This window comes from Pelodiscus sinensis, chromosome Z, assembly GCF_052426305.1.
Source record: "Pelodiscus sinensis isolate ZL-2025 chromosome Z, ASM5242630v1, whole genome shotgun sequence".
NCBI classification, from domain to species: domain Eukaryota; kingdom Metazoa; phylum Chordata; order Testudines; family Trionychidae; genus Pelodiscus; species Pelodiscus sinensis.
In genome coordinates, this window is record NC_143085.1 from 36,052,848 (window position 1) to 36,079,361 (window position 26,514).

General features: G+C 52.5%; 2 protein-coding genes across 2 annotated transcripts; both read left to right on the forward strand.

Annotated features, from left to right (window-relative positions):
* The first annotated feature begins 717 nt into the window (after positions 1–717).
* On the forward strand, positions 718–7,904 carry CRYBB3 (crystallin beta B3). The gene is made up of 5 exons (XM_075898869.2): positions 718–948; positions 4,680–4,798; positions 5,176–5,308; positions 6,136–6,278; positions 7,618–7,904. The coding sequence occupies exons 1-5, from the start codon at positions 874–876 to the stop codon at positions 7,781–7,783; spliced, it is 636 nt and encodes a 211-aa protein (XP_075754984.2). The 5' UTR covers positions 718–873; the 3' UTR covers positions 7,784–7,904.
* Positions 7,905–14,942: 7,038 nt separating this feature from the next.
* On the forward strand, positions 14,943–23,431 carry CRYBB2 (crystallin beta B2). The gene is made up of 6 exons (XM_006130220.3): positions 14,943–15,024; positions 16,420–16,494; positions 18,572–18,690; positions 21,555–21,687; positions 22,342–22,484; positions 23,108–23,431. Exons 2-6 carry the CDS (start codon positions 16,441–16,443, stop codon positions 23,274–23,276), a joined length of 618 nt encoding a protein of 205 aa, XP_006130282.1. The 5' UTR covers positions 14,943–15,024; positions 16,420–16,440; the 3' UTR covers positions 23,277–23,431.
* Positions 23,432–26,514: the final 3,083 nt, after the last annotated feature.

The window sequence follows — 26,514 nt, forward strand, 5'->3', positions numbered from 1 at the left end:
ATAAATAGTGCTGGTCCCATTCTCCCTTTGTCACAACTAACAGACTCCAGAAGAGGTAGTGGTAGCATCTCTGCTTGGATTTGAATGGGTTTTTAGCAAGTAGCACAGGAGTTTTAGAAAAAGGTCTTTTACCATGCTGGGTATTTTGTTAAAATGTGGGAGAAATGCTACAAAAGGGCTTTAATTAATCAGGACACTAGTTGAACTCAGTGTCTTTATTTTTCCTACCCACTGACTCTTCCAAGCCCTGTTAAATTAAAACTGTTTAAAAAGGGGGCAGTGGAGGGAGGGAGGAAAGTGAGGAAAAAAATGATAGCCAGCTGTGTCATGTTCAAATCGGAATGTGCTTGAATGTATCTCTTCAGATTCTTATATAGCACTCACCATTGTAACGGTGGAGTGCCTAAAAGGGGGACAGTAATTTTAGCCCCTGGGTTGGATTGTGCTTGGATATGGTAACAGTTGAGGTGGCTTTTTGCACAGGCAGAAAGAGAAGCATTAAGCAGAGGCAAACTCTGCAAGCTGAAGTTAACTGAAAATGAGGTGCATGTGTCACAGTGAGTTTAATTACCCATCAGACCAACTTCCTGGGTGCGTGGGTGTGTGTAATATGGAATTCTCTTGTTTTCAGTCTCTGTTGTGGCTGTCTAATGCAGCCACAAGTGTCACTGGGCTCCGTGCAGGGACCACTGGGTGAGGAGGGGTTGTAATGTAGGAGGATGGGTGTTCAGAAGGGAGCTGTGAGTTTATGAAGGCTGTGCTCCAGTCAAAGTTCTTTACCCAACCAGCAGCTGTAACTTTTGTAAAATAATTGTACAGCCTTTGTCAGGGTGACCGTGTTAACATTTTTCCATTTGGGATCTTTCAGGCACAATGGCTGAACCGCAGCATTCCCCTGAGCCAATGGCTGCTGGGGAGAGCCCCAGCGAAATAGGGGGCAATTACAAGGTATAAAGGGGATGGCCAGTCATGGACTAATGTTGTGTATTGCTCCAGATCCCTCTTGAAACTCAACAGGCATCCCCTTGTGTGCGACTCCTGCTTGCTTACGCTGAATGCTGCAGCTTGTGTGGGTAAAAAGGGAGCGAGCGGACTGTCTGTTAGCATTACCCTCTTCTCTACTCCATCTGGCCCTTGCTTGCCACAGCTAGTCTCTCCAGCTTGGTTCCCACTGGTACCTCTGCCAGACATGCTGCTGGAAATGGGGAAGGGGCTTTCTGCAGCGTCTGCCAATCCTGTAGAATCCCTAGTCAGCTGGCTGCTGCTTAGCACCTGGCTGGTGAAGAAAGCAAATTCTGTCCCCCAGCAGAGCTTTGCTACATTTGTCTGATGCGTAGTGCTCTCCAGCTGGGGATGGTGGCAAAGTCCTTGAGGATAAATACGAATGCTCCTCACAGGTCTGTGTCTATGTTGTGTGATCTCCATGTACGGAGAGGGGAGTGGGTCTGAGCTCCCTAAGGCAGGGGTGAGCAAATACCGGCTCGTGGGCTGGACCTGGTCTGCCAGGGTTAGTCCCTGGTTGAACCCACACTGCTCTATTTACCTGGGCCTCGACACTCATAGGGGGTCGCACCTCGTTGGCAGCATATCACCGTTCCAGCCAATGGGAGCTGTGATTATCTCATATCTGTGGAGATGCGGCAGCAGCCTATTAGGGGCTAAACCTGGTGAAGCCCTGCCCTGTGGTGTGAGGGCAGAGCTAACAGCTCTGCTGTCAGACTTGGAATAAGAAATGTCAGCTCAGCCCTGCAGATCTTGTGTGGCGCAGTGTGCGACAGACCACGGAAGCCTCAGTTGCTCACTGTGGCTCCATGTTGTGCCGGGGACATGTCCCTTGGGAGAGCAGGAGCAAGAGGTGCAGTGTCCTATGCTTGCAAGGTTCGAGTGGTAACCCTCATGAAATATTAGAAGCAGCTGTTACCTTCCTGTGGTGACAGAGCCTCTCCCATCTCTGCTCTAGCCAGCCACGGCACTGGTGCTGCTCCTGCATAAGTCCTAGGCCACATGATGACTTTCGTGGGCCCGAGGCACTTTTGCCTTCGTGGGTCCCTTCCTCCATAAAAAAAATTATTACAAATTATTTTTGATATAACTTTAAATACGTCAACATTTTTTTTTCTGTTTTAGGCAAAAATTAATAGATTTTCGCGGGCCCTAAAAGTTCCTTTTTTCCCCCTGATGTGAGAATAAAAACATTTTCTTCAACCCTAAAAGTTCATTTTTTTTCTTCTGATTTTAAAAGAAATTAAAACCTTTTTGTGAGCCCCTAAAAGTATTGTGGGCCTAGGCACTGTGCCTACAGTGCCTCATGGATAAATCGGCCCTGGTAAGTCCAGCACGACAGAGCCCTCGTTCCTATCCGATAGCTTCTTACACAGGGACCCGACCACTTCACCCTGTCCTCGTGGTCTCTCCATTCTGCAGTGGCAAGCCTGCTCCACTGGAGGGCAGGGATGGCAAACACAAGGCTCTGCGGCTGTTCCCTGCCAGGAAACCTGGGAGAGAATAGAGCAGGAGACTGGTTGGGCTCTTGGATTCCTGTTCCTGGCTGCCCCACTCGTCTCCGGAAGGCTTGGAAGGTTGGCTGTCCTCCCTCCCCCAGGGCCCGGCTTTCTGTTCCTCATTGGTGGCTTGGGTTGGGAAGAGGCTCCAGGGGAAGGATGGTGCTGGCATCGTTGGGGTGAGTTGTGCTGAGTTCTCACCCTGTGGCCCTTCTGCTGCTGCGATTCCTTTCCCAGAGATCTGCCGGCCTCTCGCACCCAGGACTGAAGGACACCCACAGTGAAACTCCCTGGCAGCAGCCACTTTGCCATGTGGCCGCGATCCTGCGTGTTTTTGAATGGCTCCAGCCCAGAACCCTCCAGCCCAGCCTGTGACTGAAATCCCAGACCCCCGGAGCCCGCACAGCTCTGAGGTTGTTGCAAGTGGGGAGTAGGCTTCGGTTTCAGGTTTGGCTGCTACTTAGCCTTGCCAGGCCCCGCTGAAAAGCAAACCCCTTCCAAGCCAGCCAGAGTTAATGACCCGGGAAAAGAGCTCACGGATCCGGAGAGAGCAATGAGTGGGAAATCACGTACCACAAACCAGCCCCTGGGGCAGGAAACCACAGACCGGAGCAGAGTCTCTGGTGACTTTGTCAGCGTGATGTGTGGCTCTTGGGTCTTGCCTTTGAATTGATCCTGGAAGACAGATGTTCACTGTGCAGTCAGAGTTTCAGCCAAGTGCTGATGACATGTCACATCTTGTGGTATTCATCAGATGTACCATGGTCAATACTTGGCTATTACGCTAACCTGGAGTCATCCATCTCTCTGGAGAGTGACGTGCAATAGGCTGGATGCCAACGTGGGCAAGTCAGAAATGAGCAGATGCACTTTGTGAATGGGAATGTGTCGGTGGTCTGAGGTGTAAGGAATTCAGACCAGTTCTAGTGCAGCACTGACAGCCAGAACCAAACCTGGGGCCTCTGGAGCTTAGTGCAGGAACTGTTTCAGCTTGAGCTAAAGGCCAGCTGGTTCCCAGCGAAGACCATAGCACAAAATCATTATTCTCTCTGTAAGTGGTCTCAGTGCCCCTCCATGGGACAGTGACCCACACGTAGCAGGTGTGTGGGTGCCAGTAGCACTGCCCAGCTAGTGTGGAGTGCAACTCGCAGGGCTCAAAGTTCCTGTACAAACAGGATAGCTGAATAGGTCACTGGGATACCCAGGCCTGCCCTTAGGGCAAGGTGAGCAAGGCAGTTGCCTTGGGCCCCACCTGCACCAAGCCCAAGTAAAAGGGAGCTGGTGCTGGGCAAGTTTAAAAACTAGCTCCCCTCTCAGGCCAGCTGCTTGTCACCACCTCTGATACAGAGGCATCAGTGCGCTGGCAGCCAGAACCTCTCGAGGGGCAGGGAGGGAGTGGGTCTGAGCTCCCAAACCCAGCACAGGCTGGAACTGAGCTGGGCTGCCTGGCTCATAATGCACTTTAAATGCAGAGCTGCAGCAGGGGTAGGTCCAGGACCCAGTGCAAGCCAGGACTTGATGGCCAGCCTGCTAAAAAATGTACTGGCATAGGGTAGGGGAAAAGTGTGTCATCAACAGCATTAACCAGTGAGCTTTTGCTTATCTGTTAATCAACTACACATCCCTAGAATATGTCCAGTGAGTGACTTGTGCTGCCGAGGGGTGACATAGCCCAGCCTGAACTGGGTTTGACTTAAACTAGAACATCCACTGTCAATGTGCCACCTTGGGCCCTGCAAACTCTTTGGCCAGGCCTGAGGATACTGAACAGTTGGCTGCAGAACTAGGAAAGGGCAGTTCATTTGGAAGAAGACTGACTAGCAAGAGCAGCAAAAGGTGATTTAATCACCCGGCCTGCTTTGCAGCTGTTTGTGACTGGAGAGAGAGGGCATGTGTGTGTGTCAGAGAGAGAGAATGCAAAATGGCCCATGTGCATTAGTTCACTAGTGCCAGGCCTGGCTTCCTGGCAGGGAAATGCCCAGTGTCCACCCCTGTCTGACACAGCCAACAGGAGCAGACGGGGTGAAGCAATGCCTCCAAGTGCATGTGCTATGACCCCTCCCTGTTCAACCTCTGCTTGCACCTCACATCTTGTCTAGCTTGCCCTGTGTAGCCAGTAGCACCCGGCTCCGGCCAGGCTGTATCCACGGAGCCTGAGAGTGTCACCTCTCCTTTCAGATCACCATCTTCGAGCTGGAGAATTTCCAGGGCAGGAAACGAGAGCTGAAGGAGGAAAGTCCCAATGTGACCGAGGAAGCGCTGGAGAAAGTGAGATCAGTCCAGGTAGAGTCAGGCCCGTAAGTACAGAGAGCCAGCCGGGGAGCCCCACAGAGGTAGAGGGCAGTTCCTGTACGCCTGGTGTTTGTGCGGCCACCCAGGAGAGATTCCAATGCAACCCAGCTGATTAGCAGAGCATCCACAGCCAGGTTTTGTCTTTTTCCTGGTGGTGCACATCTGACCATGCCTCAGTGCACATCAAAATTTATTCCACACATGGATGAAAAAAATTAGAGGGGACATTGCCCAGCGGTGCTTTTTGAATGGAGGAGGGGGACTTACTACACTCCCTCTGAAAGCCCCAGCCCAGTCCCGCCTGGAGGGGGAGAAGCGGGGGGAAGTGGGGCGGCCTTGTGGAGTGCATGCTGCCCAAGCACTGCCCGACCTCTCCCTGCAGGTGGCTCGGGTTCGAGCGCCAAGCCTTCTGCGGGGAGCAGTTTGTGCTGGAGAAGGGAGCTTTTCCGCGCTGGGACTCCTGGTCCAGCAGCCACAGCAGCGAGAACTTGATGTCCCTCCGCCCCCTGCAGATTGTGAGTGGGGCTGTGTAGAGCCGGGAGGGCCCCAGGGAACCCTGAGGGCAAGCTGTGGCATGGGGCCTCTTGCAGCCCAGCAGAAGCAGCAGATGTGGGTGGAGCAGGCACTGCAGGGGCACAGCAGGAGCTTGGGGTGGAGGTGAGCAGCACCCAGGGGTTGTCCTGAGCCTGCAGCCTCACGTTTCTCTGCGAGATGCTTCTTCCCTGAGCTCTGCCCTCTGGCACACTCCCCAGGGCTACCTCATGTTAAATTTAACCCCGACCCTCCCCCGTGGCAGAGCCTGGGCAAGGCCCCCCGTCTCCTCTCCCCATTCCCCTACATAGCTCACCCCTGAGGAAGCTGGAGGGGTGGGGCCTGCCTCACACCAGTGTCCCCCACGGAAGGGGGTGGGGCATGTTTCTTTGGCCTTCAGCAGCCAGTTCCCAGCTCCTGTCCACAAGCAGAACCCGGGATCCCTTGAGGTAGCACCAGGCCAGTTTGGAGCCCACCAGGCTGCTGCCACGTTTCGTGGTGTGTGCGATTGTCTCAGCCCAGAACAAGGCTGATCACTGCCAGGGCGTCTGGGGGGCTGCTTGTGGCTCAGCGCTCCACGGAGGCGAGCCTGTGCCTCCTGCCCCGTCAGGGCTGTGCTGGCTGTGTGCATAGGCAATTCCCGCCCTCAGTGGCTGGGCATCCAGGGTTGCTGGGGCAATCGGTCGCCTGTCGTATCTCCACGGCATGGGCAAGTGGGGTGGCTTGTTCGGCTTCTCCATGTGGCCTGGGCTGGTCTCCCAGCAGGGGCTGCAGCAGGGCCGGGGGAGAGCAGCCTGTTTACTCCCTGCAGGACAGCCGCGACCACAAGATCCACCTGTTTGAAAATGCAGATTTCAGCGGGAGGAAGATGGAGATCGTAGATGACGACGTGCCAAGCCTCTGGGTTCACGGGTTTCAGGACCGCGTGGCCAGTGTCAAAGCATTGAACGGAACGTAAGGGCAGCTCCTGGGCAGCTGATGTGTGCCCCTGACACCCAAGCACCCCTTACCAGGGCCAGCCCAAGGGGTTTAGGCACCTTAGGCGAAGTAGGACTTTGGCACCCCCTCACATTCAATAATTAGGGGGAAGCAGCAGGGAAGCACTGCCTGTTGTGCTCCTGCTGGGCTGAGCGCTGTCTGTACCCACATTGGAGGATGCTCCCTGACATGTTAATTACAGACATGTGGTGGATGGGCACAGGGCAGGGCTGAGGGGGTGGGGCAGAGGAATACCTGGCAGCACAGACTAGCACAATGGGCCGCTTTCAGGAAATAGCAAAACAAAGTCCCTGCTACAACCTGACCCCACTCTGTGAGCCAGGGTGAAATCTCTCCCTCGCTCCCAGCCAGCCATCAATCAAACCACCCACAGGCCAGGTGCAGGAGCAGAACTTGACCCTTTTGTCCAGGTGTGGCAGCGTGCAGGGCCCAGAGCCAGCCTGTCCCTGGTGGCTGGACAGAGCCCCTCCTTGGGGCGTGTGGCTGTCTACCAAGCAGCCCCTAGCCCAGGCACAGAGGTACAGGTTGGAGGTGCCAAGGAGTCACAGCTTTCTGTATTTGCAGGCCACGGGTCCCATTGCAACAGGGGTGTAAGAGCCTGAATCAACCCATGGAAGAAGGTGCCATGTGCCCTGGGCTGGGGGCTTTCCTGGCTGGGTTTCCCCCAGGGGCTAGGATTAGTACTGGCCTGTTTTACTTTGTCTGCAACAGCTTGGCCCTTCTGAATCCGCTACCCCCTGCCTCTTTGCTCCACCAGGCTGGAGTCAGGGAGGGTGAAACCCTTCACCATGGATGGGGGAAGTACAGTCCACTTGTGTCCCTAGGCTGTTGCGGAGGCGGGAAGGTCACCTCTGGCCATGCTGAAGCCTGCCCTGGGACAAGGAAGTCCCTGTGAGTAGGGGGGAGCTGGTGCCCCTGTTCCGCTGCTGCCAGGAGCACAACCTGCACCTGCCCTGATGCCTGTTCCTTGCCAGGCATCACCCGTCTCCTCTGGAGCTATGGGCACCTGCTGGTCTGGGGTTGCCATGGTTCATCATGCAGTGGCCTAGCACCCCCCTCAGTCCCAGGAATCTGGAACCATGTAGCAGGGTCCTTGGGCTTACGCTGGGGGGCAGGATCAGCACCAGTGCTGTGGCTGACTAGCGCAGAGCTGGGGGAGGCACCGGAAGCAGCAATGCTGAGGGCTGGGAGCAGGGCTGCCCACTCTGTGCCAGCAGGACCCTGCACTTGGGGAGCTTGCTTTGAGCTTCTGTCGGCCGGGCGGAGGCTCTCATCTCGTCTTCCTCCCCCACAGGTGGGTGGGCTACGAATACCCTGGCTATCGAGGCCGGCAGTACGTCTTTGAGCAGGGCGAGTACCAGCACTGGAACGAGTGGGATGCCCACCAGCCCCAGATCCAGTCCGTGCGCCGTGTCCGGGACCAGCAGTGGCACAAACACGGCTGCTTTGAGAACAGCTGAAGGGTGCCCTGGTGCTGCCTTGCTTAGCCACAGCGCCCTGCTGCCACCTACCCGAGGAAGGGGAAGCGGGTGTGATTTCTCGCCCTCGGGCCTTCTGTTAAATCTTCTCAATAAAGCTTGCAGCTGGAGGTTGCTGTCATCTGGCGTGTTCCCACCTTGTGTTTGCAAGTCAGCCTGGGCAAGGGCTGGATACTGGGGTGGGCGTTGAGCCAGTGTTCCCTGCAAGTGGAGCATTCGTGTAGCCTCCCAGGAGAGATGCAGGTGCCACCCAGCTGATTAGTAGAGCACCAGCAGCCTGTGTTTCTACGGGTGGTGCACATCCACACATGCCTCAGTGCACAGAACAACATTTATTTTGCACATGGATGGAAACAATAACATGGAACATTGGCACGGAAGCTGCTGAGGTGGCTGCTCTGCAGCTCTGCCTTCCTGCACCTTCTGGCATGGCACAGGGGTTCCCAGCCTAGGGGCATGACTACCCTGCCGAAGTGGAACGGGGTCCTAGCTAGAAGGGAGGGGTCCCAAGAGGAAAAGACTGAGGAGTGCTAAGCTCTGCCTTCTCCCCACTCACACCAGCCCCATAGCACAGGCTAACAGGGCTCTTGCCTCCATGGTGAGCACTTTGGTCGGTTTGGCCTGCCATACGCAGCTGGCCCAACATGTCCTGCTGCTGCAAGTGGGCACTGTTATGGCAGCTGGGAGGTGCCTACAGCTCCACAGAAAGGCCTGCCATGTGTTCCCAATCACTGAACCCCCTTAACAGCACCATCCCCATGTCCCTTCCCACCTTGACGAGACCAGGCAAACAGAGGCCTCCGTGACGTCCTGACAAGGGACCGAGCCGCCACCTGGACTTCTAGACACTGCTGCACAGCACAGAGTTCCCAGCACAAAGCCATGGGATAAAAGAGGGGAAAGAACAATCATGCACATCGTTACACAAAAGGCCCCAAAGATAACACACCCGCGGCGGCCGCTTGGCAGGCAAAGCAGGGTGGCAAGCTGGGTTCCTGCTGCGTGCCGTGCCACTCCAGGGATGAGCAGCTTCAAGGGAATTTACTGTGGGCATGTGCGACCAGTGACACCATGTTCTAGGAGGAGCTTTGCATGTGATTCCAAAGAGGTCTCTGCCCCATGCAGGCTGGTGAGCAACAGGATTGCAACAGTCACATCGGAGACCCCTGCCTTTGCCTTTTGGCCTTGCCCCCAAGCCAGGCAAGCAGTGCTGTCACCGCCTTGTTTGCAGAATCAAAAGGAAAAACTGTGTAGCACTGTAAAGACTAACGAGATGGTTTAATGGGTGATGAGCTTTCATGGGCCAGACCCACTTCCTCAGATCATATTCTGGAAGAGAATTGTCACAACCATATATACCAAAGGGATACAATGAAAAAGGGGACACATTATTAAACTGACAAATCAGATTTAGTACAGAAGGTGGGGTGGGGGGGGAGGGAATAGCTATTTGAGTCAATGAATGGCTAATCAGGGGGTGATAAGCGGGAAGCTATCTTTGTAATGGTTAAGGTAATTAGCATCTTTGTTAAGGCCCATTCGTAAAGTGTCAAATTTATGCATGAAAGAAAGTTCTGAAGTTTCCCTCTGTAATCTGGTGTTAAAGTCTCTTTGAAATAAGATGCATGTAGTAAGGTCATAAAGATTATGCCTAGGTAGGTTGAAATGAAAAGCAACTGGTTTTTCCTTGTGAAGATGTCTGATGTCTAATTTGTGGGCATTAATTCTTTGGCAAAGTGTCTGAGAAGTCTTTCCAATATACGTAGCAGAAGGACACTGTTGGCACATGATTGCATAAATTATACTTCTGGATGAACAGGAATATGTATTCTTGATCATATAACTGACATGGTGAGGTCCAGTGATGGTGTCACCAGAGTAAATATGTAGACAAAGCTGGCAACGGGGTTTATTGCAAGGGAAGGTACCAGGGTTGGTATTAGTGTGGTATGTCCTGTGATTGTTGGTAAGAATCTTCCTGAGGTTAGGTGGTTGTCTATAGGCGACTATGGGTCTATCTCCCAGAGCCTCTTGGAGTGTAGTATCCTGTTCTAGTATAGTTTGTAGGTTATTGATAAAGCGTTGGAGGGCTTTAAGTTGGGGACTATAGGGCTAAGTCTATACTGGCAGCTTCTTGCGCAAGAACTCTTTTCCGGAAGAGTTCTTGTGCAAAAACTCTTCCACAAGAGTTCCTGCCATGTGCTTTTGAGCAAGAGCATCCATGGCAGTGTGGACACTCTCTTTCTTCTTGCGCAAGAAAGCTCTGCTGGCCATGTTAGCCATAGGGGCGTCTTGCACAAGAAATTCATGTTGCCTGTCTACACTGGCCTCTTCTGGAAGAGTTCTTGCGCAAAAGGGCTTATTCCTCATGGGGAGAGGAATAACTCTTCTGGAAGAAGCCCTGTTTTCTGATGCTATACTGTAAATTTACTTCTGGAAGAATGTTCGTGCAGTGTAGACAGCCAGCAAGTTTTCGCGGAAGAACGGTTGGTCTTTCGCAAGAAGCTGCCAGTGTAGATGTAGCCTGGGTGATGACAAGTGGTGTTCTATTGTTGGTTTTCTTGGGCCTATCTTGAAGTAGATGGTTTCTGGGTATTCATCTTGCAGAATGGCACTGCATTAACTGAGTCAGTAAAGCAGCTGTGCTGGGCAAGAGGCAGCCGCAGATGTGGAGATGGAAGCTCAGGTGGGTTGCAGAGTTCAGTTACTGACTGTCAGCCAGCGTGCCTGGGTGCAGACAATAGGGACCAGTGTTTCTTGTAAGCAGGGCACTTGTGTGGTCACCCAGGAGAGATTAAGTTCCCAACCAGCTGATTAGCAGAACGCCCACAACCTCTCACAGCTGGCCACATGTTTCTTCTGGTGGTGCACATATGCACAGAACCAAATTTATTTTCTGCACATAGATAGAAAAAATTAGCATGAACGGAGATGGGGAGGTGCATACACTGCCTGTTCCCCACGTTTCAGTCTCAGCTGCTTGCATTGCCAATGATCTCAGGCAGTGTTAGAGTCTGACTGCCTCTCTCAAGCATAGGAAGGCCAGCTGGGCCGGGGCAAGGCACAGCACATGGGCTGCCAGCACAGGCAGGAAGAGCCCTTGGAAAGAATTCACAGCGTAATCGTGCCTCTGCCCAGTGGTGCGGGAAGCACCCTATGTACAGACGTGCAGACAGATGGATGCTGGGGGGCGGTAGAGTCCTTCAGAAGCAGAGAGATGATGGCGGAACAGGTGGTTGTCCCTGAGACGTGGCCCAGGCCCAAGACAGCTGGGTGGCTCAGGGGGCTGCGTGAGGGGCCTTTCACTATTGCTTCATGGGTGAGAGTCACCCCAAAGGGCAACTTGGCTACTCTGGTGTCCTCTGAAATGGCCAATTTCACTGGCAGGGTTTTCCAGCCCATGTTTCCTGCCTGGCAAGGGGAGCGAGTGAAGTCCGAGAGGTGCTGAGCAGCCTGAAGCCTGCTGAGTGCAACGTGGCACATCATGGCACCGTGTTTGCTGCAGCCAGCCTCTGGCCTGCAGGGGAGCATCCTGGCTTGTCTGGAAACCTCTGGGGCCACACGGAACCCACTGCAGCTCCCCCAGGCTTGGTTGAAAAACAGTGCGCTCTATCGGGGGGGGCGGGCAGCTCTCTGCCTGCCAGGAGACCACATGTCCTGTGCAAAGCAAGTTCTCTCTGCCCAGATTATGACACAGGCTACAGCAATGGGACTTGCTTGGGGGGGACAGAGTCATGTCAGCGACCCAAAGGAGGAATGGGTTTCATACAGAGACGGTAACAATTATGCGGGTGCGCTAATCGCCTGCCATCAGTGCTTAGCTTATGCCCAGGTTCTTAGCCCTGAGTTTGCATGAAGACCTGCTACCCTCAGGGAGCAGATGGATTTCCTGCACCTGAGAGAAACTGAACAGCAAATTCCTGCACCTCTGGGCCTGGCAGCTCAGAGCCCGGCACCTCTTTCATTACAAACTGAGCACCTCTTCCTCACCACTTCGTATTCCCCAAGCATTTGACTGTCAGTGGCAGGAGCCATTAAAATGACAGTAAAAAACAACCAGCCTCCCTGGGGAGTGTCTTCTTACCCCAGGTGGTTCGTAAGTTGCCAGATGTTTAAACCCCATCCCTTTGGTTCCCTCCCACCATCAGCCGCTCACTGAGGTGAGTGGCGATGCCCCTGCAAACTGCCAGCTGTGCAAACCCTCTGGGAGATTCCGGCCCATTCCCCAGGTGGTGTGAAGGCAGCAGTGAGCTCCTACAAAAGGAATTTTTCTCACGAGGTGGCCGACTCACCAACAGGAGGCAACTGTCCGGGGACCCAGCAATTCTAAAGGGCCCATGGCAGGGACAGTGGCTGGAGACACGGTCTCGCTCAATTACTGCCAGAGCCCCATGCCGTATGCTCCAGAGTGTCAGATGCTGGCTGCAGGCAGCAGCGAAGGCATAGCGCAGGAAGGCTAGTCCTTGCCCCTCCCTGTTCACCCGGACCGGCCCTTCCCCCTCCCTGGCCTGTGGGCCTGGCACTTTGTTGGTCCTTCTGCTGTGTGGTTCTGGCGCCCAGGGCAGGGACTCTAGTTTTGCTCACTGCAGTCGAATGCGGGCGGGCATAACGCCATCAGCTGCAGGTCAGTCATATCAGTGGCAGTGAGCAGACTCAGGCCCCAGGCTTCCAGATGGAATTCCTGGGGAGCTTCTGTGTTCCCCGCACGGACACTTGGCTCACTAGAGACTCGTACTGAACACACAGGGCAGCGCTGAAAAGGCAGCTTTCCTGCCGGCGGGGCTCTGCCTTTGTTGTGGGGTGCTTGGCGGCATGTGTTTCAGGGTTATGTCCACTGTCCCATCACCTTGGCACCACACGCTGAACATTGGGAGCTGCCAGGCTACATGTTACCCACTTGCAGTGGTTACTGTGCTGATTAGCTAGAAGAAGTGGGGTTTTCTTTTAAAGTAATCAGCTCTAAGTTTGCATGCACTGCCCTTCTGGCAATGCAGGCTGTACAGTGGCATTACAACCAACAGCTGTTGGCTGGTACTTTGCAGCAGGGCCTTCAGGCAGGAAGAATCTCAATGTGTTTCACCCACGCTGTGTCTCTAGCACTACTGAAAGAGCTCCCTATATGCTGCAGCCCTGATAATTTTCTTTGCAGACCTTGGGAGGCAGGCCAGTCCTCACTTACAGACACCCCCCAACCTGCAGCAAATACTCACCATCACCATCACACCCAACAGAAACATTCACCTAGGAACCTTTCCCTGTAACAAATCCTGTGGCCAACTTTGTCCATCTCTACCCCAGTGACACAATCCCAGGTCCTACCCACAGCAGCCATACCCCCTATGGCTTATTCACCTGCACATCTACTAATGTGAGCTAAGCCAGCATGTGCCATCAATGCCCCTCTGCCATGCACATTGGACAAACTGGGCTGAGTCCGTGCAACAGAATAAATGGACACAGATCAGACATTCAGAACAGCAACATCCAAAAGCCAGCAGGGGAAGGCGGGGGGGGGGGGGAGAGAGGGGCACTTTAACCTCCCTGGACACACAGCTTTGGACTTGCAAGTTCTCATTCTCAGACAGAAAAACCTCAAAATCAGACTGCGAAGGGAAACTGCTGAGCTGGAATTCACATGCAAATGTGATACCTTGGAACAAGGTTTAAATAGACACACGGAGTGGTTCTCACATTACAGTAGGGAATTTCCCATTCACGTGCACTCACCTTCTCACAACTGTTGGAGATGAGCCACATTCAGGGTACGTCTAGACTACATGCCTCTGTCGCCAGAGGCATGTAGATTAGGCTACCAGGCATTGGAAAATGAAGCGGCGATTTAAATAATCGCCGCTTCATTTAAATTTACATGGCTGCCGCGCTGAGCCGATAAACAGCTGATCAGTTGTTTGTCGGCTCAGCGCGATAGTCTGGACGCGCGGGGGTCGACATCAAAGGTATTTGTCGACCACCCAGGTATGCCTCCTGGGATGAGGTTTACCTGGGTGGTTGACAAATGCCTTTGATGTCGACACCCGCGTGTCCAGACTATCGCGCTGAGCCGACAAACAGCTGATCAGCTGTTTATCGGCTCAGCGCGGCAGCCATGTAAATTTAAATGAAGCGACGATTATTTAAATCGACGTTTCATTTTCCTATGTCTGGTAGCCTAATCTACATGCCTCTGGCGACAGAGGCATGTAGTCTAGACGTACCCTCAGTCTGACTTAATTAGCCCTGATGATGTCTCTTTCTTTCTTTCTTTCTTTCTTTCTTTCTTTCTTTCTTTCTTTCTTTCTTTCTTTCTTTCTTTCTCTCCTCTCCTCTCCTCTCCTCTCCTCTCCTCTCCTCTATAGACGTGAGTTGTAGTACCACATGAAAGCTTACGCCCTAACATCCTAATACATTTGTAAGTCTTTACAGTGCCACTAGATTCCTTGTTTGTCTCTTTCCACGGTGGTTCTGTAGCCTATAGCAGTGTGACTCAATGGCACTATTCCAGGTTTACACCCATGTAACTGAGTTCAGAATCTGGATCCTGGCTTTCTTTTGCATCCTGACATAGAAAGCACTGGAAAGTCCTAGCTAAATGCTTCTGTCTCCCCCTGGCCTAACACATGGGATACCACAGCCATCTCTACCATACGTGCAAGGGTTAAATGTGCTCTCCAGGCCATGTTCAAAGCATCACATCCACAGATTTCTGTTTCTGCAGTAAGTAATGACGTTGATGGCAGCCGCCATTGACTGTTTGTTTGAAAGGCCCCGTTATGTATTGCACACACAGCCAGCCGACCTCAGCAGTTTTTGCACTTCTAACTGTGGGATGGGGACGTCAGCTTTCTACAGGGATAGTCACTGGCTCCAAAAATTCTGAAGCAGGGCCGGTTGTTGCATTGTTTGAAAGCGAGGGTCTGGGGCCTGGCCTGTGTTTGGCTGATGCATGCAACCTCTAAATCTCCTGGCCAACACACCCAACAAAGCTGGCTGCTCTGAATGTGAAAGCTAATGAAATAATTCCACGGCCGGGGGTTTAGCGAGACAATGGCTGCTGGGAAGCAGCTGACCTTGGTTTTCATGGAGCTTTTGTCCAGCATTCTTGCTTTGTTTCATGTTTTGACTGGTTTGTAAATAGTTTTGGCACCATTCTGCCGAGGGGCGGTATAAATTCTCCTGCTCGGCCCCAGGCCCATCACTGGCTCACGCAGACGCTCGTAGGACTGGTAAGAATTTTCTATTTATTGCCCTTTTTACAAATGATGTTGCCACTGCAAGCCAAAGCCGCAGGGTCTGAAGACTGATTGACCCTCCATAGCATTAATGCAGCAAAGAGGTGCCCAGCAATGTATGTGGGTACATATATCCAATAGGCAAATAAGAGGATACCAATGTTTCAGTAGCACATGGTGTCAGGGAGTTCACAACCGCTTGGGAGCATGACCTGAGTTTCATTGCAGTTTAACAGGTGATTTCACCTAACCTCCAGCCTACTCAAACGTGACAGCTTTGAAACTCCCCTCCCCTACCATATTTGACTATAACTGGGCACGAGTTCCTTCAGGGGAAACTGTACTGAGTTGGATAGACCAGGCACTTGGGCGCCCCTTCTTGCACAGTGATGCACCCCACACGATCTGCAGCTGGTCTGTTGGCGCCAACTGAAGATGCAGGGATTTGTCTTTCCTGGACACCCAGTGCCGGCTGCCCTGCGGGTCTAATTGGATCACTCTGGGGTTTAAATTGCTGCGGGGCAGAGTTGAAGACAGTTTAATAAACTTGAACTGCCTTAGCCAAGCCCTAAATTTTCAGGGAAACTCCATGAGGCTCACCCTGCCTGTGCTATTGTTAATATTGTATGGGCCAAAACTCAGAGGGCCTCAGGAAGGCTTTCCTCAGGCCAAGAGAAGGCCTTTTTCCCTTTATTTCACTGCAAGTCTCTGCATAAGGGCAGCACAGCATCTGAAGGGAGCAAAGCTCCCAACTGAAACCCATGGAGACTTTGTAATGTTTATTGTAATGCCAGAGACTCGTGTCTGAAGAATGCAGGACTCTGGCTGAGGTGGTAGGAAGGAGGGAGAGTCCTACAGGACTGCCCTTGAGACTCTAAGGCAGGATTGCTTAGCACACTTGCTGTTGTCGGGCAAGCACTAATTATGTTTCTAGAGAACAAGTGAGGCGAGAGGCAGCCACTCCTTAGCATCCAGGGAGCTGCGGTTTGTAGTTCTTTGCTCCCGCTATGATCCCTTTGCAGCTGGTTTGTGTGGTCTCTCTTCCCCTTTGAGATGGATCATTGAGCACTGTGCAAACCCAAAGACTTTACTGCAAATTTCAGCACCAGGGAATTCTTTCCCTCACGGGGATACAGTTCAGAGGGGGGGAAGGAGACCTCTCCCCACCACTGGCCCTGCCCTGCCCAGATCTAAGGGCAATGGTGCTTAGAAACCCCCATGTTGGTAGCTCTGGCCACTACACGCCCGAGGAACGGCCACTCGAGGGAAGGGGAGAGATTAGTGGTGGGGCACTGGGCTGGTTGCGGTGAGCGGATACCAGAGGGGTGGGTTTGTGTGTATGAACCTAAACAAAATTCCGGTTTAACTGTGTGGGTTTCCCTCCCAAAGAACTCGGTCCTCAGTTTCACAATGTCGTCAGACCACCAGCTGCCAGCCTCCAAGCAACAGCAAACCAGCCCGAAGGTCAGTGTGTACTTCTCTGCACGGCAGTGCAGTGGCTGGGTTTGCCCAGCAACAGGGTCCCAAGAAGCTGACATGCATGGAGGCATTCTGGATGTGTGTGTATCCACTGCCCCACTTCAGTGCAGCCAAGAGCTGCTCTCCTCCTGGGAAGCAGGAGACAGGAATATGAACAGCTGAGCTGCTGAGAACCCCTCTCCTTAATCAGCAGCTCTTTGCTCTAAACCCCACTCTGCTTTTCATTCAGTAGCTCGGACTGTTGGAGCCTAGGCAGTTGTCTTGAAGTACCGGTGCCAGTCCCAAAGCAGCTGCTTAGTGTGCATGGCAGCACCAAATGCCATCACGCCCGCCCCATCCCAAGACTCACCTCCAGGTGCAGGGATGCAGGGGTTGTGGGACAAAAGGAAGAGGCTTCCCCAAACCAGCAGCTCTTCAGGCCTCCCGGGTGTGGATGGGGCCTCATAGGAAAGCCGGAGAGCAAGTGGCATATTTAACAGCCATTCATCGGGGGGCCCACAAGGGACACTAGATAAATCCTGCCAATTGCCCTAGAATCAGCCAAAGCTGCAGCCTGGTCAGCAGCAGTGCTGTGCAAAAAGTCTTCCCTGAATTCCCGCCCATGGGTAATGCAATGAGGCAGCAGCCCAGCATTCGCTCTCAAGTCGCTGAGCCGCTTGAAGGCCAGACATTTCCTTTGGCCTCAGCCCTGATGCACTGGACATGTCAGCCCCAGGAGAAACACTAGCAAGGGGCATTTGGGGCGGTGGCTTCAGAACTATTCAGTGTCGTTAAGTCTTGTGATTTTTATTGCAAGTCTCCCAGCAGTAATTGGTGTTGATCTTTAAGGCCCCAGTTCCTGGATCCTAGGGTCCCACCTGGCAGGAGCCTAGAGACCGGGTGCCTACCTGAGACAAATGTCTTTGCACCCATTATACAGGTCCTTAGCCCGAGTCAGCTGGCACTGGCTAGCTACCAGTACCACTGCAGAGTGGCCAGACCATGCTGGATGTGGGTGGGGGAAAACCCTCACCACACATCACCCTCATACTGGGACCACCTTTGGGAATTCTGACTTCAAGGTGACAATCCTTTTCAAGTTGGGGATGCCTTCCTCACATGGAGGGCCTGATCCACCCCCCCACAGGAGTGGCTAGGAAGTCTGCTAGTTTGACGTCAGTGGTGCTGGCTCAGCTCAGCACTCCTCCTGTTTTGTGTGCAGGGACAACAGATTTTCCTCTCTCTGCTCCACTGCTCCACAAACCCGCCAGAATCTGGCTTGCTGGATGATGTATTAATACCTAACTACTGTCCCAAGGCCTGTTTGTTTACCTGGGGCTCAAATTGCAAATGGAAGAAAAGGTCGCTACACTTGGAGTGACCGAGATCTGGGACTGGAAAGCAAATTGCTGAGGCAGCTGGGCCAAGTGTCAAAACCCTACCATGGTCGATAATGTCCTTGTGAAATGCCGGCGTGGCACCTGGGTGCGGGGAGAACATGGCTGAGTGGGGAATTCAGAGAAGAGCTACAAATGACTGAGGTCCCTGGTTAAATTGGCTCAGTGGATGGCCCAAATTTTATAGTTTGGGGGTAAATAATAACCAAGGAGACACAAAACACTCGGCAGGGCGTGGAGACTTTCTCTGGTGGAACGACACTCAATACATTCTGAGACAAATAATTAAGACCAAAGAGAGAGTTCTTTGGGGTAGTTTGTAACTCAGAGAAACAGAAGAAACCAAAGCTGAGGGTGGGTAGCCAGAGGCCTTGCCCAGGGCCATGCCAGGAGTCACTTAGGACTTCTAAAGCCACCTGAGCAAAACACCTGAAGATGCCAGAAAGAATGGCTGAGGGACGAGGGCTGAATATGGACTGGTGTTAATAGAGCTTTTCCAGTTCTACACTCCACCATTCTGGGACTGTCAGAGTCTCTCCCCCTTGAGTCAGTCTACCTGGACTACGAGAACCCACAAGAGGACATATGGTAGGGAACAGCCCTGCCCTGACCCCTCAATACATGGGAAGGATGCACTACAGGGCTTCAACCCCCTTGTCTAAGCTGCTGTTCTTCTTGCCTGTTAGATCGTTGTCTTTGAGCAAGAAAATTTCCAAGGTCGCTGCCATGAACTTAATGCTGCTTGTTCCAATTTGAAGGAAGCTGGAATGGAGAAAATTGGCTCCATCCTAGTACACTCTGGACCGTATGTATCTTGCACGTGGGCTGCTGGGGATGAAAGCCCGGGGCTGAGCCTGGGTCCACTGGTGTGTCTGGCAGGGGAGGCTGGGATAGTGACTTAGAAACAACCATTGGGTGTAAAAAAAGATCAAATGAAGAAGTAAGTTACTGACTGGACGATGGCTACTCCCATGTATCCCATGCCTGGAGAGGCCCTAGCAGCTGAGCCATGGGGTAGAGTTATGGAAAGAGACTCCTTGAACCCCTCCCAGGCTGAAAGTCATTGGGCCAGACTCAGCCCTCATTCATGCCCATGTGAATGCATTCACCTCTGTGGCCTCACACTGGTTTTACAGCCAGGTACCTAAGAGCAGGATTTAGGTACAGCAGAGCTGGGTGCGTATGTCCAGGGCAAGTAGCTAGATACACTAGTGTCACTCCTGGTAGTGTTCAAGAAGCAACAGTATGTCACGAGCAACACAGAGGCTGCCCAGGCTGGGTGTTGGTATGCATACTAGCTGCTAACCCAAGGAGCTGCCCTGTGCTGCTGTGGCCTTGCTGGTTTTGGGGTAGCTGGTATGTGTCTGGCTAGTCATGCTGGGATGTACCCGCTGGCTGTGCAGCACTGGGGATCCCTGGGACAGATTGCAGGGAGTCCTACAACACTGGAAGGCCACTCAGTAAGGGTATGTCTACACTACCCCGCTAGTTCGAACTAGGAGGGTAATGTAGGCATACCGCACTTGCAAATGAAGCCCGGGATTTGAATTTCCCGGGCTTCATTTGCATAAGCGGGGAGCCGCCATTTTTAAAACCCCGCTGGTTCGAACCCCGTGCAGCGCGGCTACACGGGGCTCAAACTAGGTAGTTCGAACTAGGCTCCCTAGTTCGAACTACCGTTACTCCTCGTGGAATGAGGAGTAATGGTAGTTCGAACTAGGAAGCCTAGTTTGAACTACCTAGTTCGAGCCCCGTGTAGCCGCGCTGCACGGGGTTCGAACCAGCGGGGTTTTAAAAATGGCGGCGCCCGGCTTATGCAAATGAAGCCCGGGAAATTCAAATCCCGGGCTTCATTTGCAAGTGCGGTATGCCTACATTACCCTCCTAGTTCGAACTACGAGGGTAGTGTAGACATACCCTAAGGAAGCTGGGTTCTGCCGGAGAGAACGTGGGAGAGCGAGTGCGCTCGCCCATGGGTGTGAGATGCAGCACAGTTGTAGCAACCAGTTTGGCTTTGTGCTGCAGCTGGCCCAATTAATTGTGTGTTTTGAAGGGAGTAGCTTCCTGCCCTGATCACTGGTCATTTCCCTCTATGGTCAGTGGCCTAGGCACTGCAATGAGGTGTGTGTGACACATACAACATCAACCATTGGTGCTGCGCCTCCCACCCATGGCCAGCCACAGCGAGAGTGAGACAGAGATACGGGCTTGCTAGCGGGCACAAGGTTCCATAACTTCAGAAAAACCCAGGTGGTCTCCTGCCACCAAAGTAACCTCTGTCACAGGGGATGGAAGTTAGCAACATGACAGTGTCACTAAAAGCTGTGTAGTGTACACATACCCTAAGGCCAGGTCTACACTAAAGGAGAAGGTTGAGACAAGATATGCAAATTCAGCTACATTAATTACATAGCTGGAGTTGACATACCTTGTTTTGAGTTTCCCTGCCATCCCCACAGTGGGAGGCCAATAGGAGCAAACGCTTTCATCGGCTTACCTTACTCCTCACAGGAGCAGGAGAGCCCGCCACTGATGGGGGCGCCCTCTGAGTTCGATTTAGCAAGTCTTAACTAGACCCACTAAATCAATCTCTGGAAGATCGATCATGGTAGCATCAATCTTCCCTGGAGTGTAAAAGCGATCTAAGTCTCTTAGCATTCAGGCTGCATCTGTTAACAGCTTCTAAGGTAGCTTCCTGTTCTTCAAGTTTGGCAAATTGCTCTTGGTTTTGCTGTCTCACCAGCTCAGGTGTCTCCACTTTCTATGTAGCTGGGCTAGTGTGAAAACCCTTGAGTTCTAGCTGCTGTGAAAGGTTTTTATCTGTTAATCCGATAACCTGCCTGTCTATTTTCCATTCCCCCAAATCAGTTTTCATGCAAAGCTCTTACAAAACATTCTACATTTTCCTCTGGCTCTTGAATGCTCTGGTAAAAACATGCTCTTTAATAAACCACATTTCTCTGAGGTATACAGTGTACATCAAACATAAGCAGAACCCATTCATAGTAATCTTTGTGACTGTCTATAGTGAAGTGAAAATATTAAATCTATGCTCTGGCTGCTTCCCCATAGCACAAATTAAAGAAGATATATGTATATCTCTAGCTTTGTGGAAGTTGATAGCAATGCAAAATCTTTCAAAACATTCTTTCATCTGTCCATTCTGAAGGTTTGTCAAAGCAGAAGTTCCCTGGGGAATTGAAAAGTGGCGTGTTGATGAGGTCCTGCGACCGTTCTTGCTTTGTTTGTTGTGTTTGCAGTTGTACCTGTTTTCTGTCTGTTTTCTGTTCTTAGTTTATTTCTGACACCATGTCATTCTCTTGTACCAGATATGGACTGATTACAGAGCTTGCTTATACAAACCAGATCTGTTCATCTTATGATCCTTTCATGCCCCGTTGGGTAAAGCTAAGGTTAGCTTAAATGAGGTATTTTACACACACACACACACACACACACACACACACTGGAAGAACAGTATCATACCATTTAATTTACAGAATAGTGTGGCAAGCCCAGTATAGTAAATAAATGCCCAGGAAGCCAATTGACAGCAAACAGCAAAAGGAGCGTTTCTCCAGATGTCTGCTTAGGAGATTGGGTACAATTAGGAAATGGAGGTTCTGGTGCTTTTCCCATCTCCAGTGTTTGTACTTTGTTGTTTTCCAGCTGGGTTGGCTATGAGCAGCCAAACAGCAAAGGCGAGCAATTTGTGTTTGAAAAGGGCGAGTATCCGCGCTGGGATTCCTGGACCAACAGCCGGAGGAGTGACACTATCAGTTCCCTGAGACCCATCAAAGTGGTGAGAGTGCTTGTGTCAGATACTGTTCATTATAATCTGGTCAGGCTTAGTCAGAAGCCTCTCTTGGGCCCCTCTCAGATGAAGAGATGGAGCCAAAATCCTGTAGAAAACCAGCTGTTCTGACGTTTCAAACAGGCGAGTCACTAGGTCCTCAGATGCCTGCAGCTCCTGCAGCCTCTGTATTTGTGGCTATACCTGAAACCTCCCCAAATTCTCACTGACGTGGTGCCTGACTCAGAAGGATTCCTCTCATACACCAAAGCCTAGTGGGGCCCAAGTTAGTAGATTTTGTGCCAGATGCCCTAGAGGGAGGGAACAGAACAGGGAATCCTTACGTGATCCCTCCCATTATCTATTTCTAGACAAATGGGGGCTAGGGACACCATTCCTGCCCATGCTGGCTAACAGCCATTGATGAACCTAACCTCCATGAATCTCCAGAGGTTTCATGGTGAATGGCTCAGGATGATCCCTGGGCATGTCTGCTCACAGCCGGCATTCCATCTCCTGTGACGAGCCTGGCCTGGGCCCGCTCTCTGGGCACTCAAGTTTTGCTTGGCGGCTAGAGCCATCTTTGCCGATCTCCTCATAATTTCCCTGGAAGCTGCCTGGCCCCACTGCTGACACTGACCCAGCATCTCTCCTCCCCTTCAGGACAGTCAGGAACACAAGATCGTGCTCTATGAAAACCCCAGCTTCACTGGCAAGAAGATTGAGATCATAGATGATGACGTGCCCAGCTTCCATGCCCATGGCTACCAGGAGAAAGTGTCGTCGGTGCGGGTGCAAAGCGGCACGTAAGTCCCTAGGGCGGCAGGTCCCCTCGACCCTGTTAGGAGGTGGGCACGGGAGTCTCCCTTCCCTACATTTGGAATCGAGGAACGGAGGGGACAAAAGCACTGTTTGCCTCCAATTCTGTCTCCAGTTTAAGGCCTCGCCATGACAACAGCCTGACTCAGGTGGTTAGATGTCAGACACAACTGCAGCCAGCAGCTCTGCTGCACTGTCCTTTGCTCTGGGCCTGGGGCTGAGCAGGAGGACGCAGGTTGCAAGATGGAGCTGGAGAACGAACAGTCTTTTGCGGGGCTGCACGGAGCCTTCTGAGGCCAGGGAGGTGTGTGAGGAGCTCCAGACTCAAGTGCCCTGGGCAGAACAAAGCGGGGGGGATGCTACCGAGCTGGGTCAGCCCCAAGGAAGGAATTCCCTTCACTCGGAGGCTTTGTGTAGAACTTTAATGCCTCTAAGCGAGCAGCAGTGCTAGTGAGGCCTGTGGGGGCACAGCTCCTTACCCTAGCCAAGCCAGGGATGGAGTTTGATTACAGAGCAGTGCGGGGCTGCCTGTGTGGGAGGATACACTGGGGACTCTCCCCGATGCCTGGGTTCTCCTGGTCTCTGACTCAGCCATGCTTTCTCTTTGTAGCTGGGTCGGATACCAGTACCCTGGCTACAGAGGCTACCAGTACCTGTTTGAAAAGGGGGACTATAAGGACAGCTCAGAATTTGGTGCCCAGCACCCCCAGATTCAATCCGTCCGGCGCATCCGGGACATGCAGTGGCATCAGCGAGGGGCCTTTCACCCCACCAACTGAGGCCTCTCCCCTCTCCTGAGTGCCCGGAGGAGGAAGGAAACCAGAACGAGCTTGTATGTGACCTGCTGCTGTTTCCCAAAGGCCTTGCTCTGCCGCCGGCCACTGAGTGACTACGGCTGCTCTGCTGTGGAAGCAGCTGAATAAAGCTTTGAGTTTCAAACGGGCGCCTCTGGCCCTTTTTTCTCTGGGGGGGGGGTGAAGATTCTTGAAATCATTCTCTGGGCTTGCCGGGGCATAGGGCTGAGGGGGCTGCCAGTTCTGAGTATCACGGAGCCCACGTGTTCCTCTGAGGTAGATGCCACAGAACCATAAAACCCCAGAACTGGAAGGGACGTTGAGAGGTAATCGAGTCCTCTGCACTCACGGTAGGACCGAGCACCGCCTAGGCCATCCCAGGGTGTGGTGTGAAGGCCCAGCATTAACAAAGGGCAAAGGAGGTTCTCATTATACCTCCATGTTGATAGTCAGGCCAGTCCCTCATCTCCCCCAGCCCCTGGGCAGTCCCGGCTGAAAATGAAGAATTAAAGGTGTGGCACTAGCCCCAAACCTACACCCTCACCAGCAGCGATAAGACAGGAAACAAGAGCTGAGAGCAATTCCCTGGAGGGCGCTGTGCTACTGAATTCCATCAGGAGCCTGAAGGGTGGCCGCAGTTTGCCCAGGACTCTGTAGATTGACCGGCCTGCATGATGCCCTCAGACTCTGTTGGCATTTGATTTGCCCAAGCCCCCAAAATGTGGGGCTCAAAGTGCTTTAGGAGCTTGGCTGCTGCTGTGTGTGTGCACATTTGCATAGGCAGAGGGCGAGTCCCCACGTAGAACGAGCCTGCAGTGTCCAGCTAGCTAGTGCCAGAGGTCTGACAGCTAGGCCACATTCACCCGGACTGCTCCTGCCAGGGCCTGCCCTAGGGAGGGATTTTGCCCTACCAGTCAGTTAAAGAAGCTGAGAGAGCTCACCCCTTTGATGGCTCCATCCGGAAGTGCTGCCCAGCAAAGGCTTTTCCTGTGAATAAGGTGGAATCACTCCTTCTTGCTTGTGTTTCGCAGAGGTACTGTACAGTACACCCTGCATAAGGTCCTCATTCATTCGGAGTCTCTCTCTCTATTAGGATTAATTATTGTATGTCTGTTATCAAATGCAAAAGAGCTTCTAAACCAAGGCCCCCTGAAAAATCAGTCAGGGTCGCATGCAAAACAAAAACAAACAAACAACACCCCCCCTCCCAAATCCTCGTTGACATGGCCCCTGACTCCTTCCTGAAGGAGAAAGACACTCCCCACATTCCCAGAGCCTATGGGGGCCCCCAGCCTACTAGGTTTTGTGTGCTCCAGCTTTGTGGTGGGGCAGTAGGGGGCTGGAGCGCCAGCATGGGCTCTCCGATGCGGGGGGAGGAGGGGAGGGGAGGAGGGTCCCTGAGTCTCGGAGGCCAGATTTTGTCAAGCCAAGGGCTGCATCCGGCCCCTGGGCCTGAGGTTCCCCACCCCTGTTTTAAACAAAGGGGAAGGGGAAATCTTTTTTCAGGCCTAACCATTTGTCCAGATCCAGGGTAGGGATCTGGCTTTCACAGCAGAGTGAATACCCCCAGACGGATTCCAGGCAGCTCTTGGGCAGAAGGGTTACCCAAAGCAAGAAGACTGGCATCAGGACTTCTAGGTTCTCATTCTAGGTCAGCCTCTGACCTGAGGCAGCTGAGTTATTCTTTCGGGGCCTTTCTCATCTGCAGCAGGACACAAAAATAATCGCCTGCCTCGCCGCAGTGCAGTGACACGTGGCTGGCGAAGCCTGTGGAGCTTCCATAGAAGTGCAGAGGATTGTTGTGAAGAACTGATAGCTACAAATGCTCTCAGGTGTTCCACCAGGGCAAGCTGCTATTGAACTAACCCACATGTCCTGCGAGTGGGGCAAGGCATCAGAGTATAAAATCACCCTGCATTTCAGTCTGTTTTTTACAAGCTCTTCTGTGCAGCCACTGCTCAGGAAGACAGATTCTCTGCATGGCCACTGTGTGTCACCACAGCCTCACCCAACACTGGTGAGTTTGCCACTACCATGTAGATGATGTTTGCCCATTTCAACTCTGTGTGTGTGTGTGTGTGTGTGTGTGATTCCATTTCTTTCTTGTTGCCCCTGCAAACTGAGGGCTGGGGACAAGCAGGTGAAGTGTCACCGTGTCGGTGAGAATGGGTAACATTGTATGGGGGAGATGAGTGGAGGAATGGCGGGGGAGAAGGGGGGAAGGAAGTGGCTTCCAAGTGTTGCTGCATTGTCAAATGAACAAGTGACAACTTGCACAAGAGAACTGAGCTCTGGAAAAGGTGAAATTGGGTAGAAAGCCTCATCACCTACCAAGAATTAAGGCAGCACATTCCTGTCGCTTGAATTGCTCTTAAAATACCAGAATGTTCTGATGATAACTGGTACTTAGCTCCCATTCAGGGCTGTGTGAGACCCCCTCCCCTCCAGCTCCCACATCCTCTCTGCTGATGTCTGAATTGGTGTAATTTACACACTGAGCAGACAGCAGACGGGGGGAAGTTGAAGCTAATTCCATCCAGCAATAAAATCCACCTCCTAACGCCGGCTCCTGCTGCCATGGCATAAAAAGATCATCCGCTCACGCCACCTTAGCCTGCTGCCATATGGGCATAAGTAGCAAAAAGGGGATTTAACTTACATTACCCTCTGTCTCTTGAGCTGAGGGAAGGCTGGTAAGCAGACTGTCATGATGTCCTGATCTCTAGGAGACCATCTCTGCGTACATCCTGCATCATTTGCTCTCTAAATGTCTGAGCTCCTGGTCCGTCCAGTCAGCGTTCAGAATTCACTCACTGCTGTACTTGGTTCTGAATTCTGAGCCCATGTTGCTGTGGGATTCCTGCGTTTGCCCTGCAGGTTCAGTACATGTTCATGGTGTGAGGTGCTTTTCATCTTGGACAATCTGGTCAATTATCCTTGAAGACAAAATGGCCAGGAATTTGTCTCTGCCACTGAGGAAAAAATGACAGATGAACCTTTGTGGTAGGACCCGTGACAGGGCAGACAATGCCCGAGCCTAGAAAGAGCCATAGATAAGTCCTCCAGGACACTAGGGAGGCTCTGGAGGAACTGGCCAATCAGGCATCAGGGAGACCTACAAAAGGAGCTTCCAAGCTCAGCAGCAGTCAGTATGGGGCAGAGTTCAAGGTGAGCACACTGCCGGGCTGGCTGAGGAAGTTGTCTCCAGGAGGGGAAGCCCTGG

Coding starts and splice junctions, on each gene's coding strand:
- CRYBB2 (XM_006130220.3), top strand. CDS start 16,441: ATGTCGTCAGACCACCAGCTGCCAGCCTCCAAGCAACAGCAAACCAGC. Junction 18,691..21,554: donor ATCCTAGTACACTCTGGACC/GTATGTATCTTG, acceptor GTTGTTTTCCAG/CTGGGTTGGCTATGAGCAGC. Junction 21,688..22,341: donor CCCTGAGACCCATCAAAGTG/GTGAGAGTGCTT, acceptor CCTCCCCTTCAG/GACAGTCAGGAACACAAGAT.
- CRYBB3 (XM_075898869.2), top strand. CDS start 874: ATGGCTGAACCGCAGCATTCCCCTGAGCCAATGGCTGCTGGGGAGAGC. Junction 4,799..5,175: donor GTCCAGGTAGAGTCAGGCCC/GTAAGTACAGAG, acceptor CTCTCCCTGCAG/GTGGCTCGGGTTCGAGCGCC. Junction 6,279..7,617: donor GTCAAAGCATTGAACGGAAC/GTAAGGGCAGCT, acceptor CCTCCCCCACAG/GTGGGTGGGCTACGAATACC.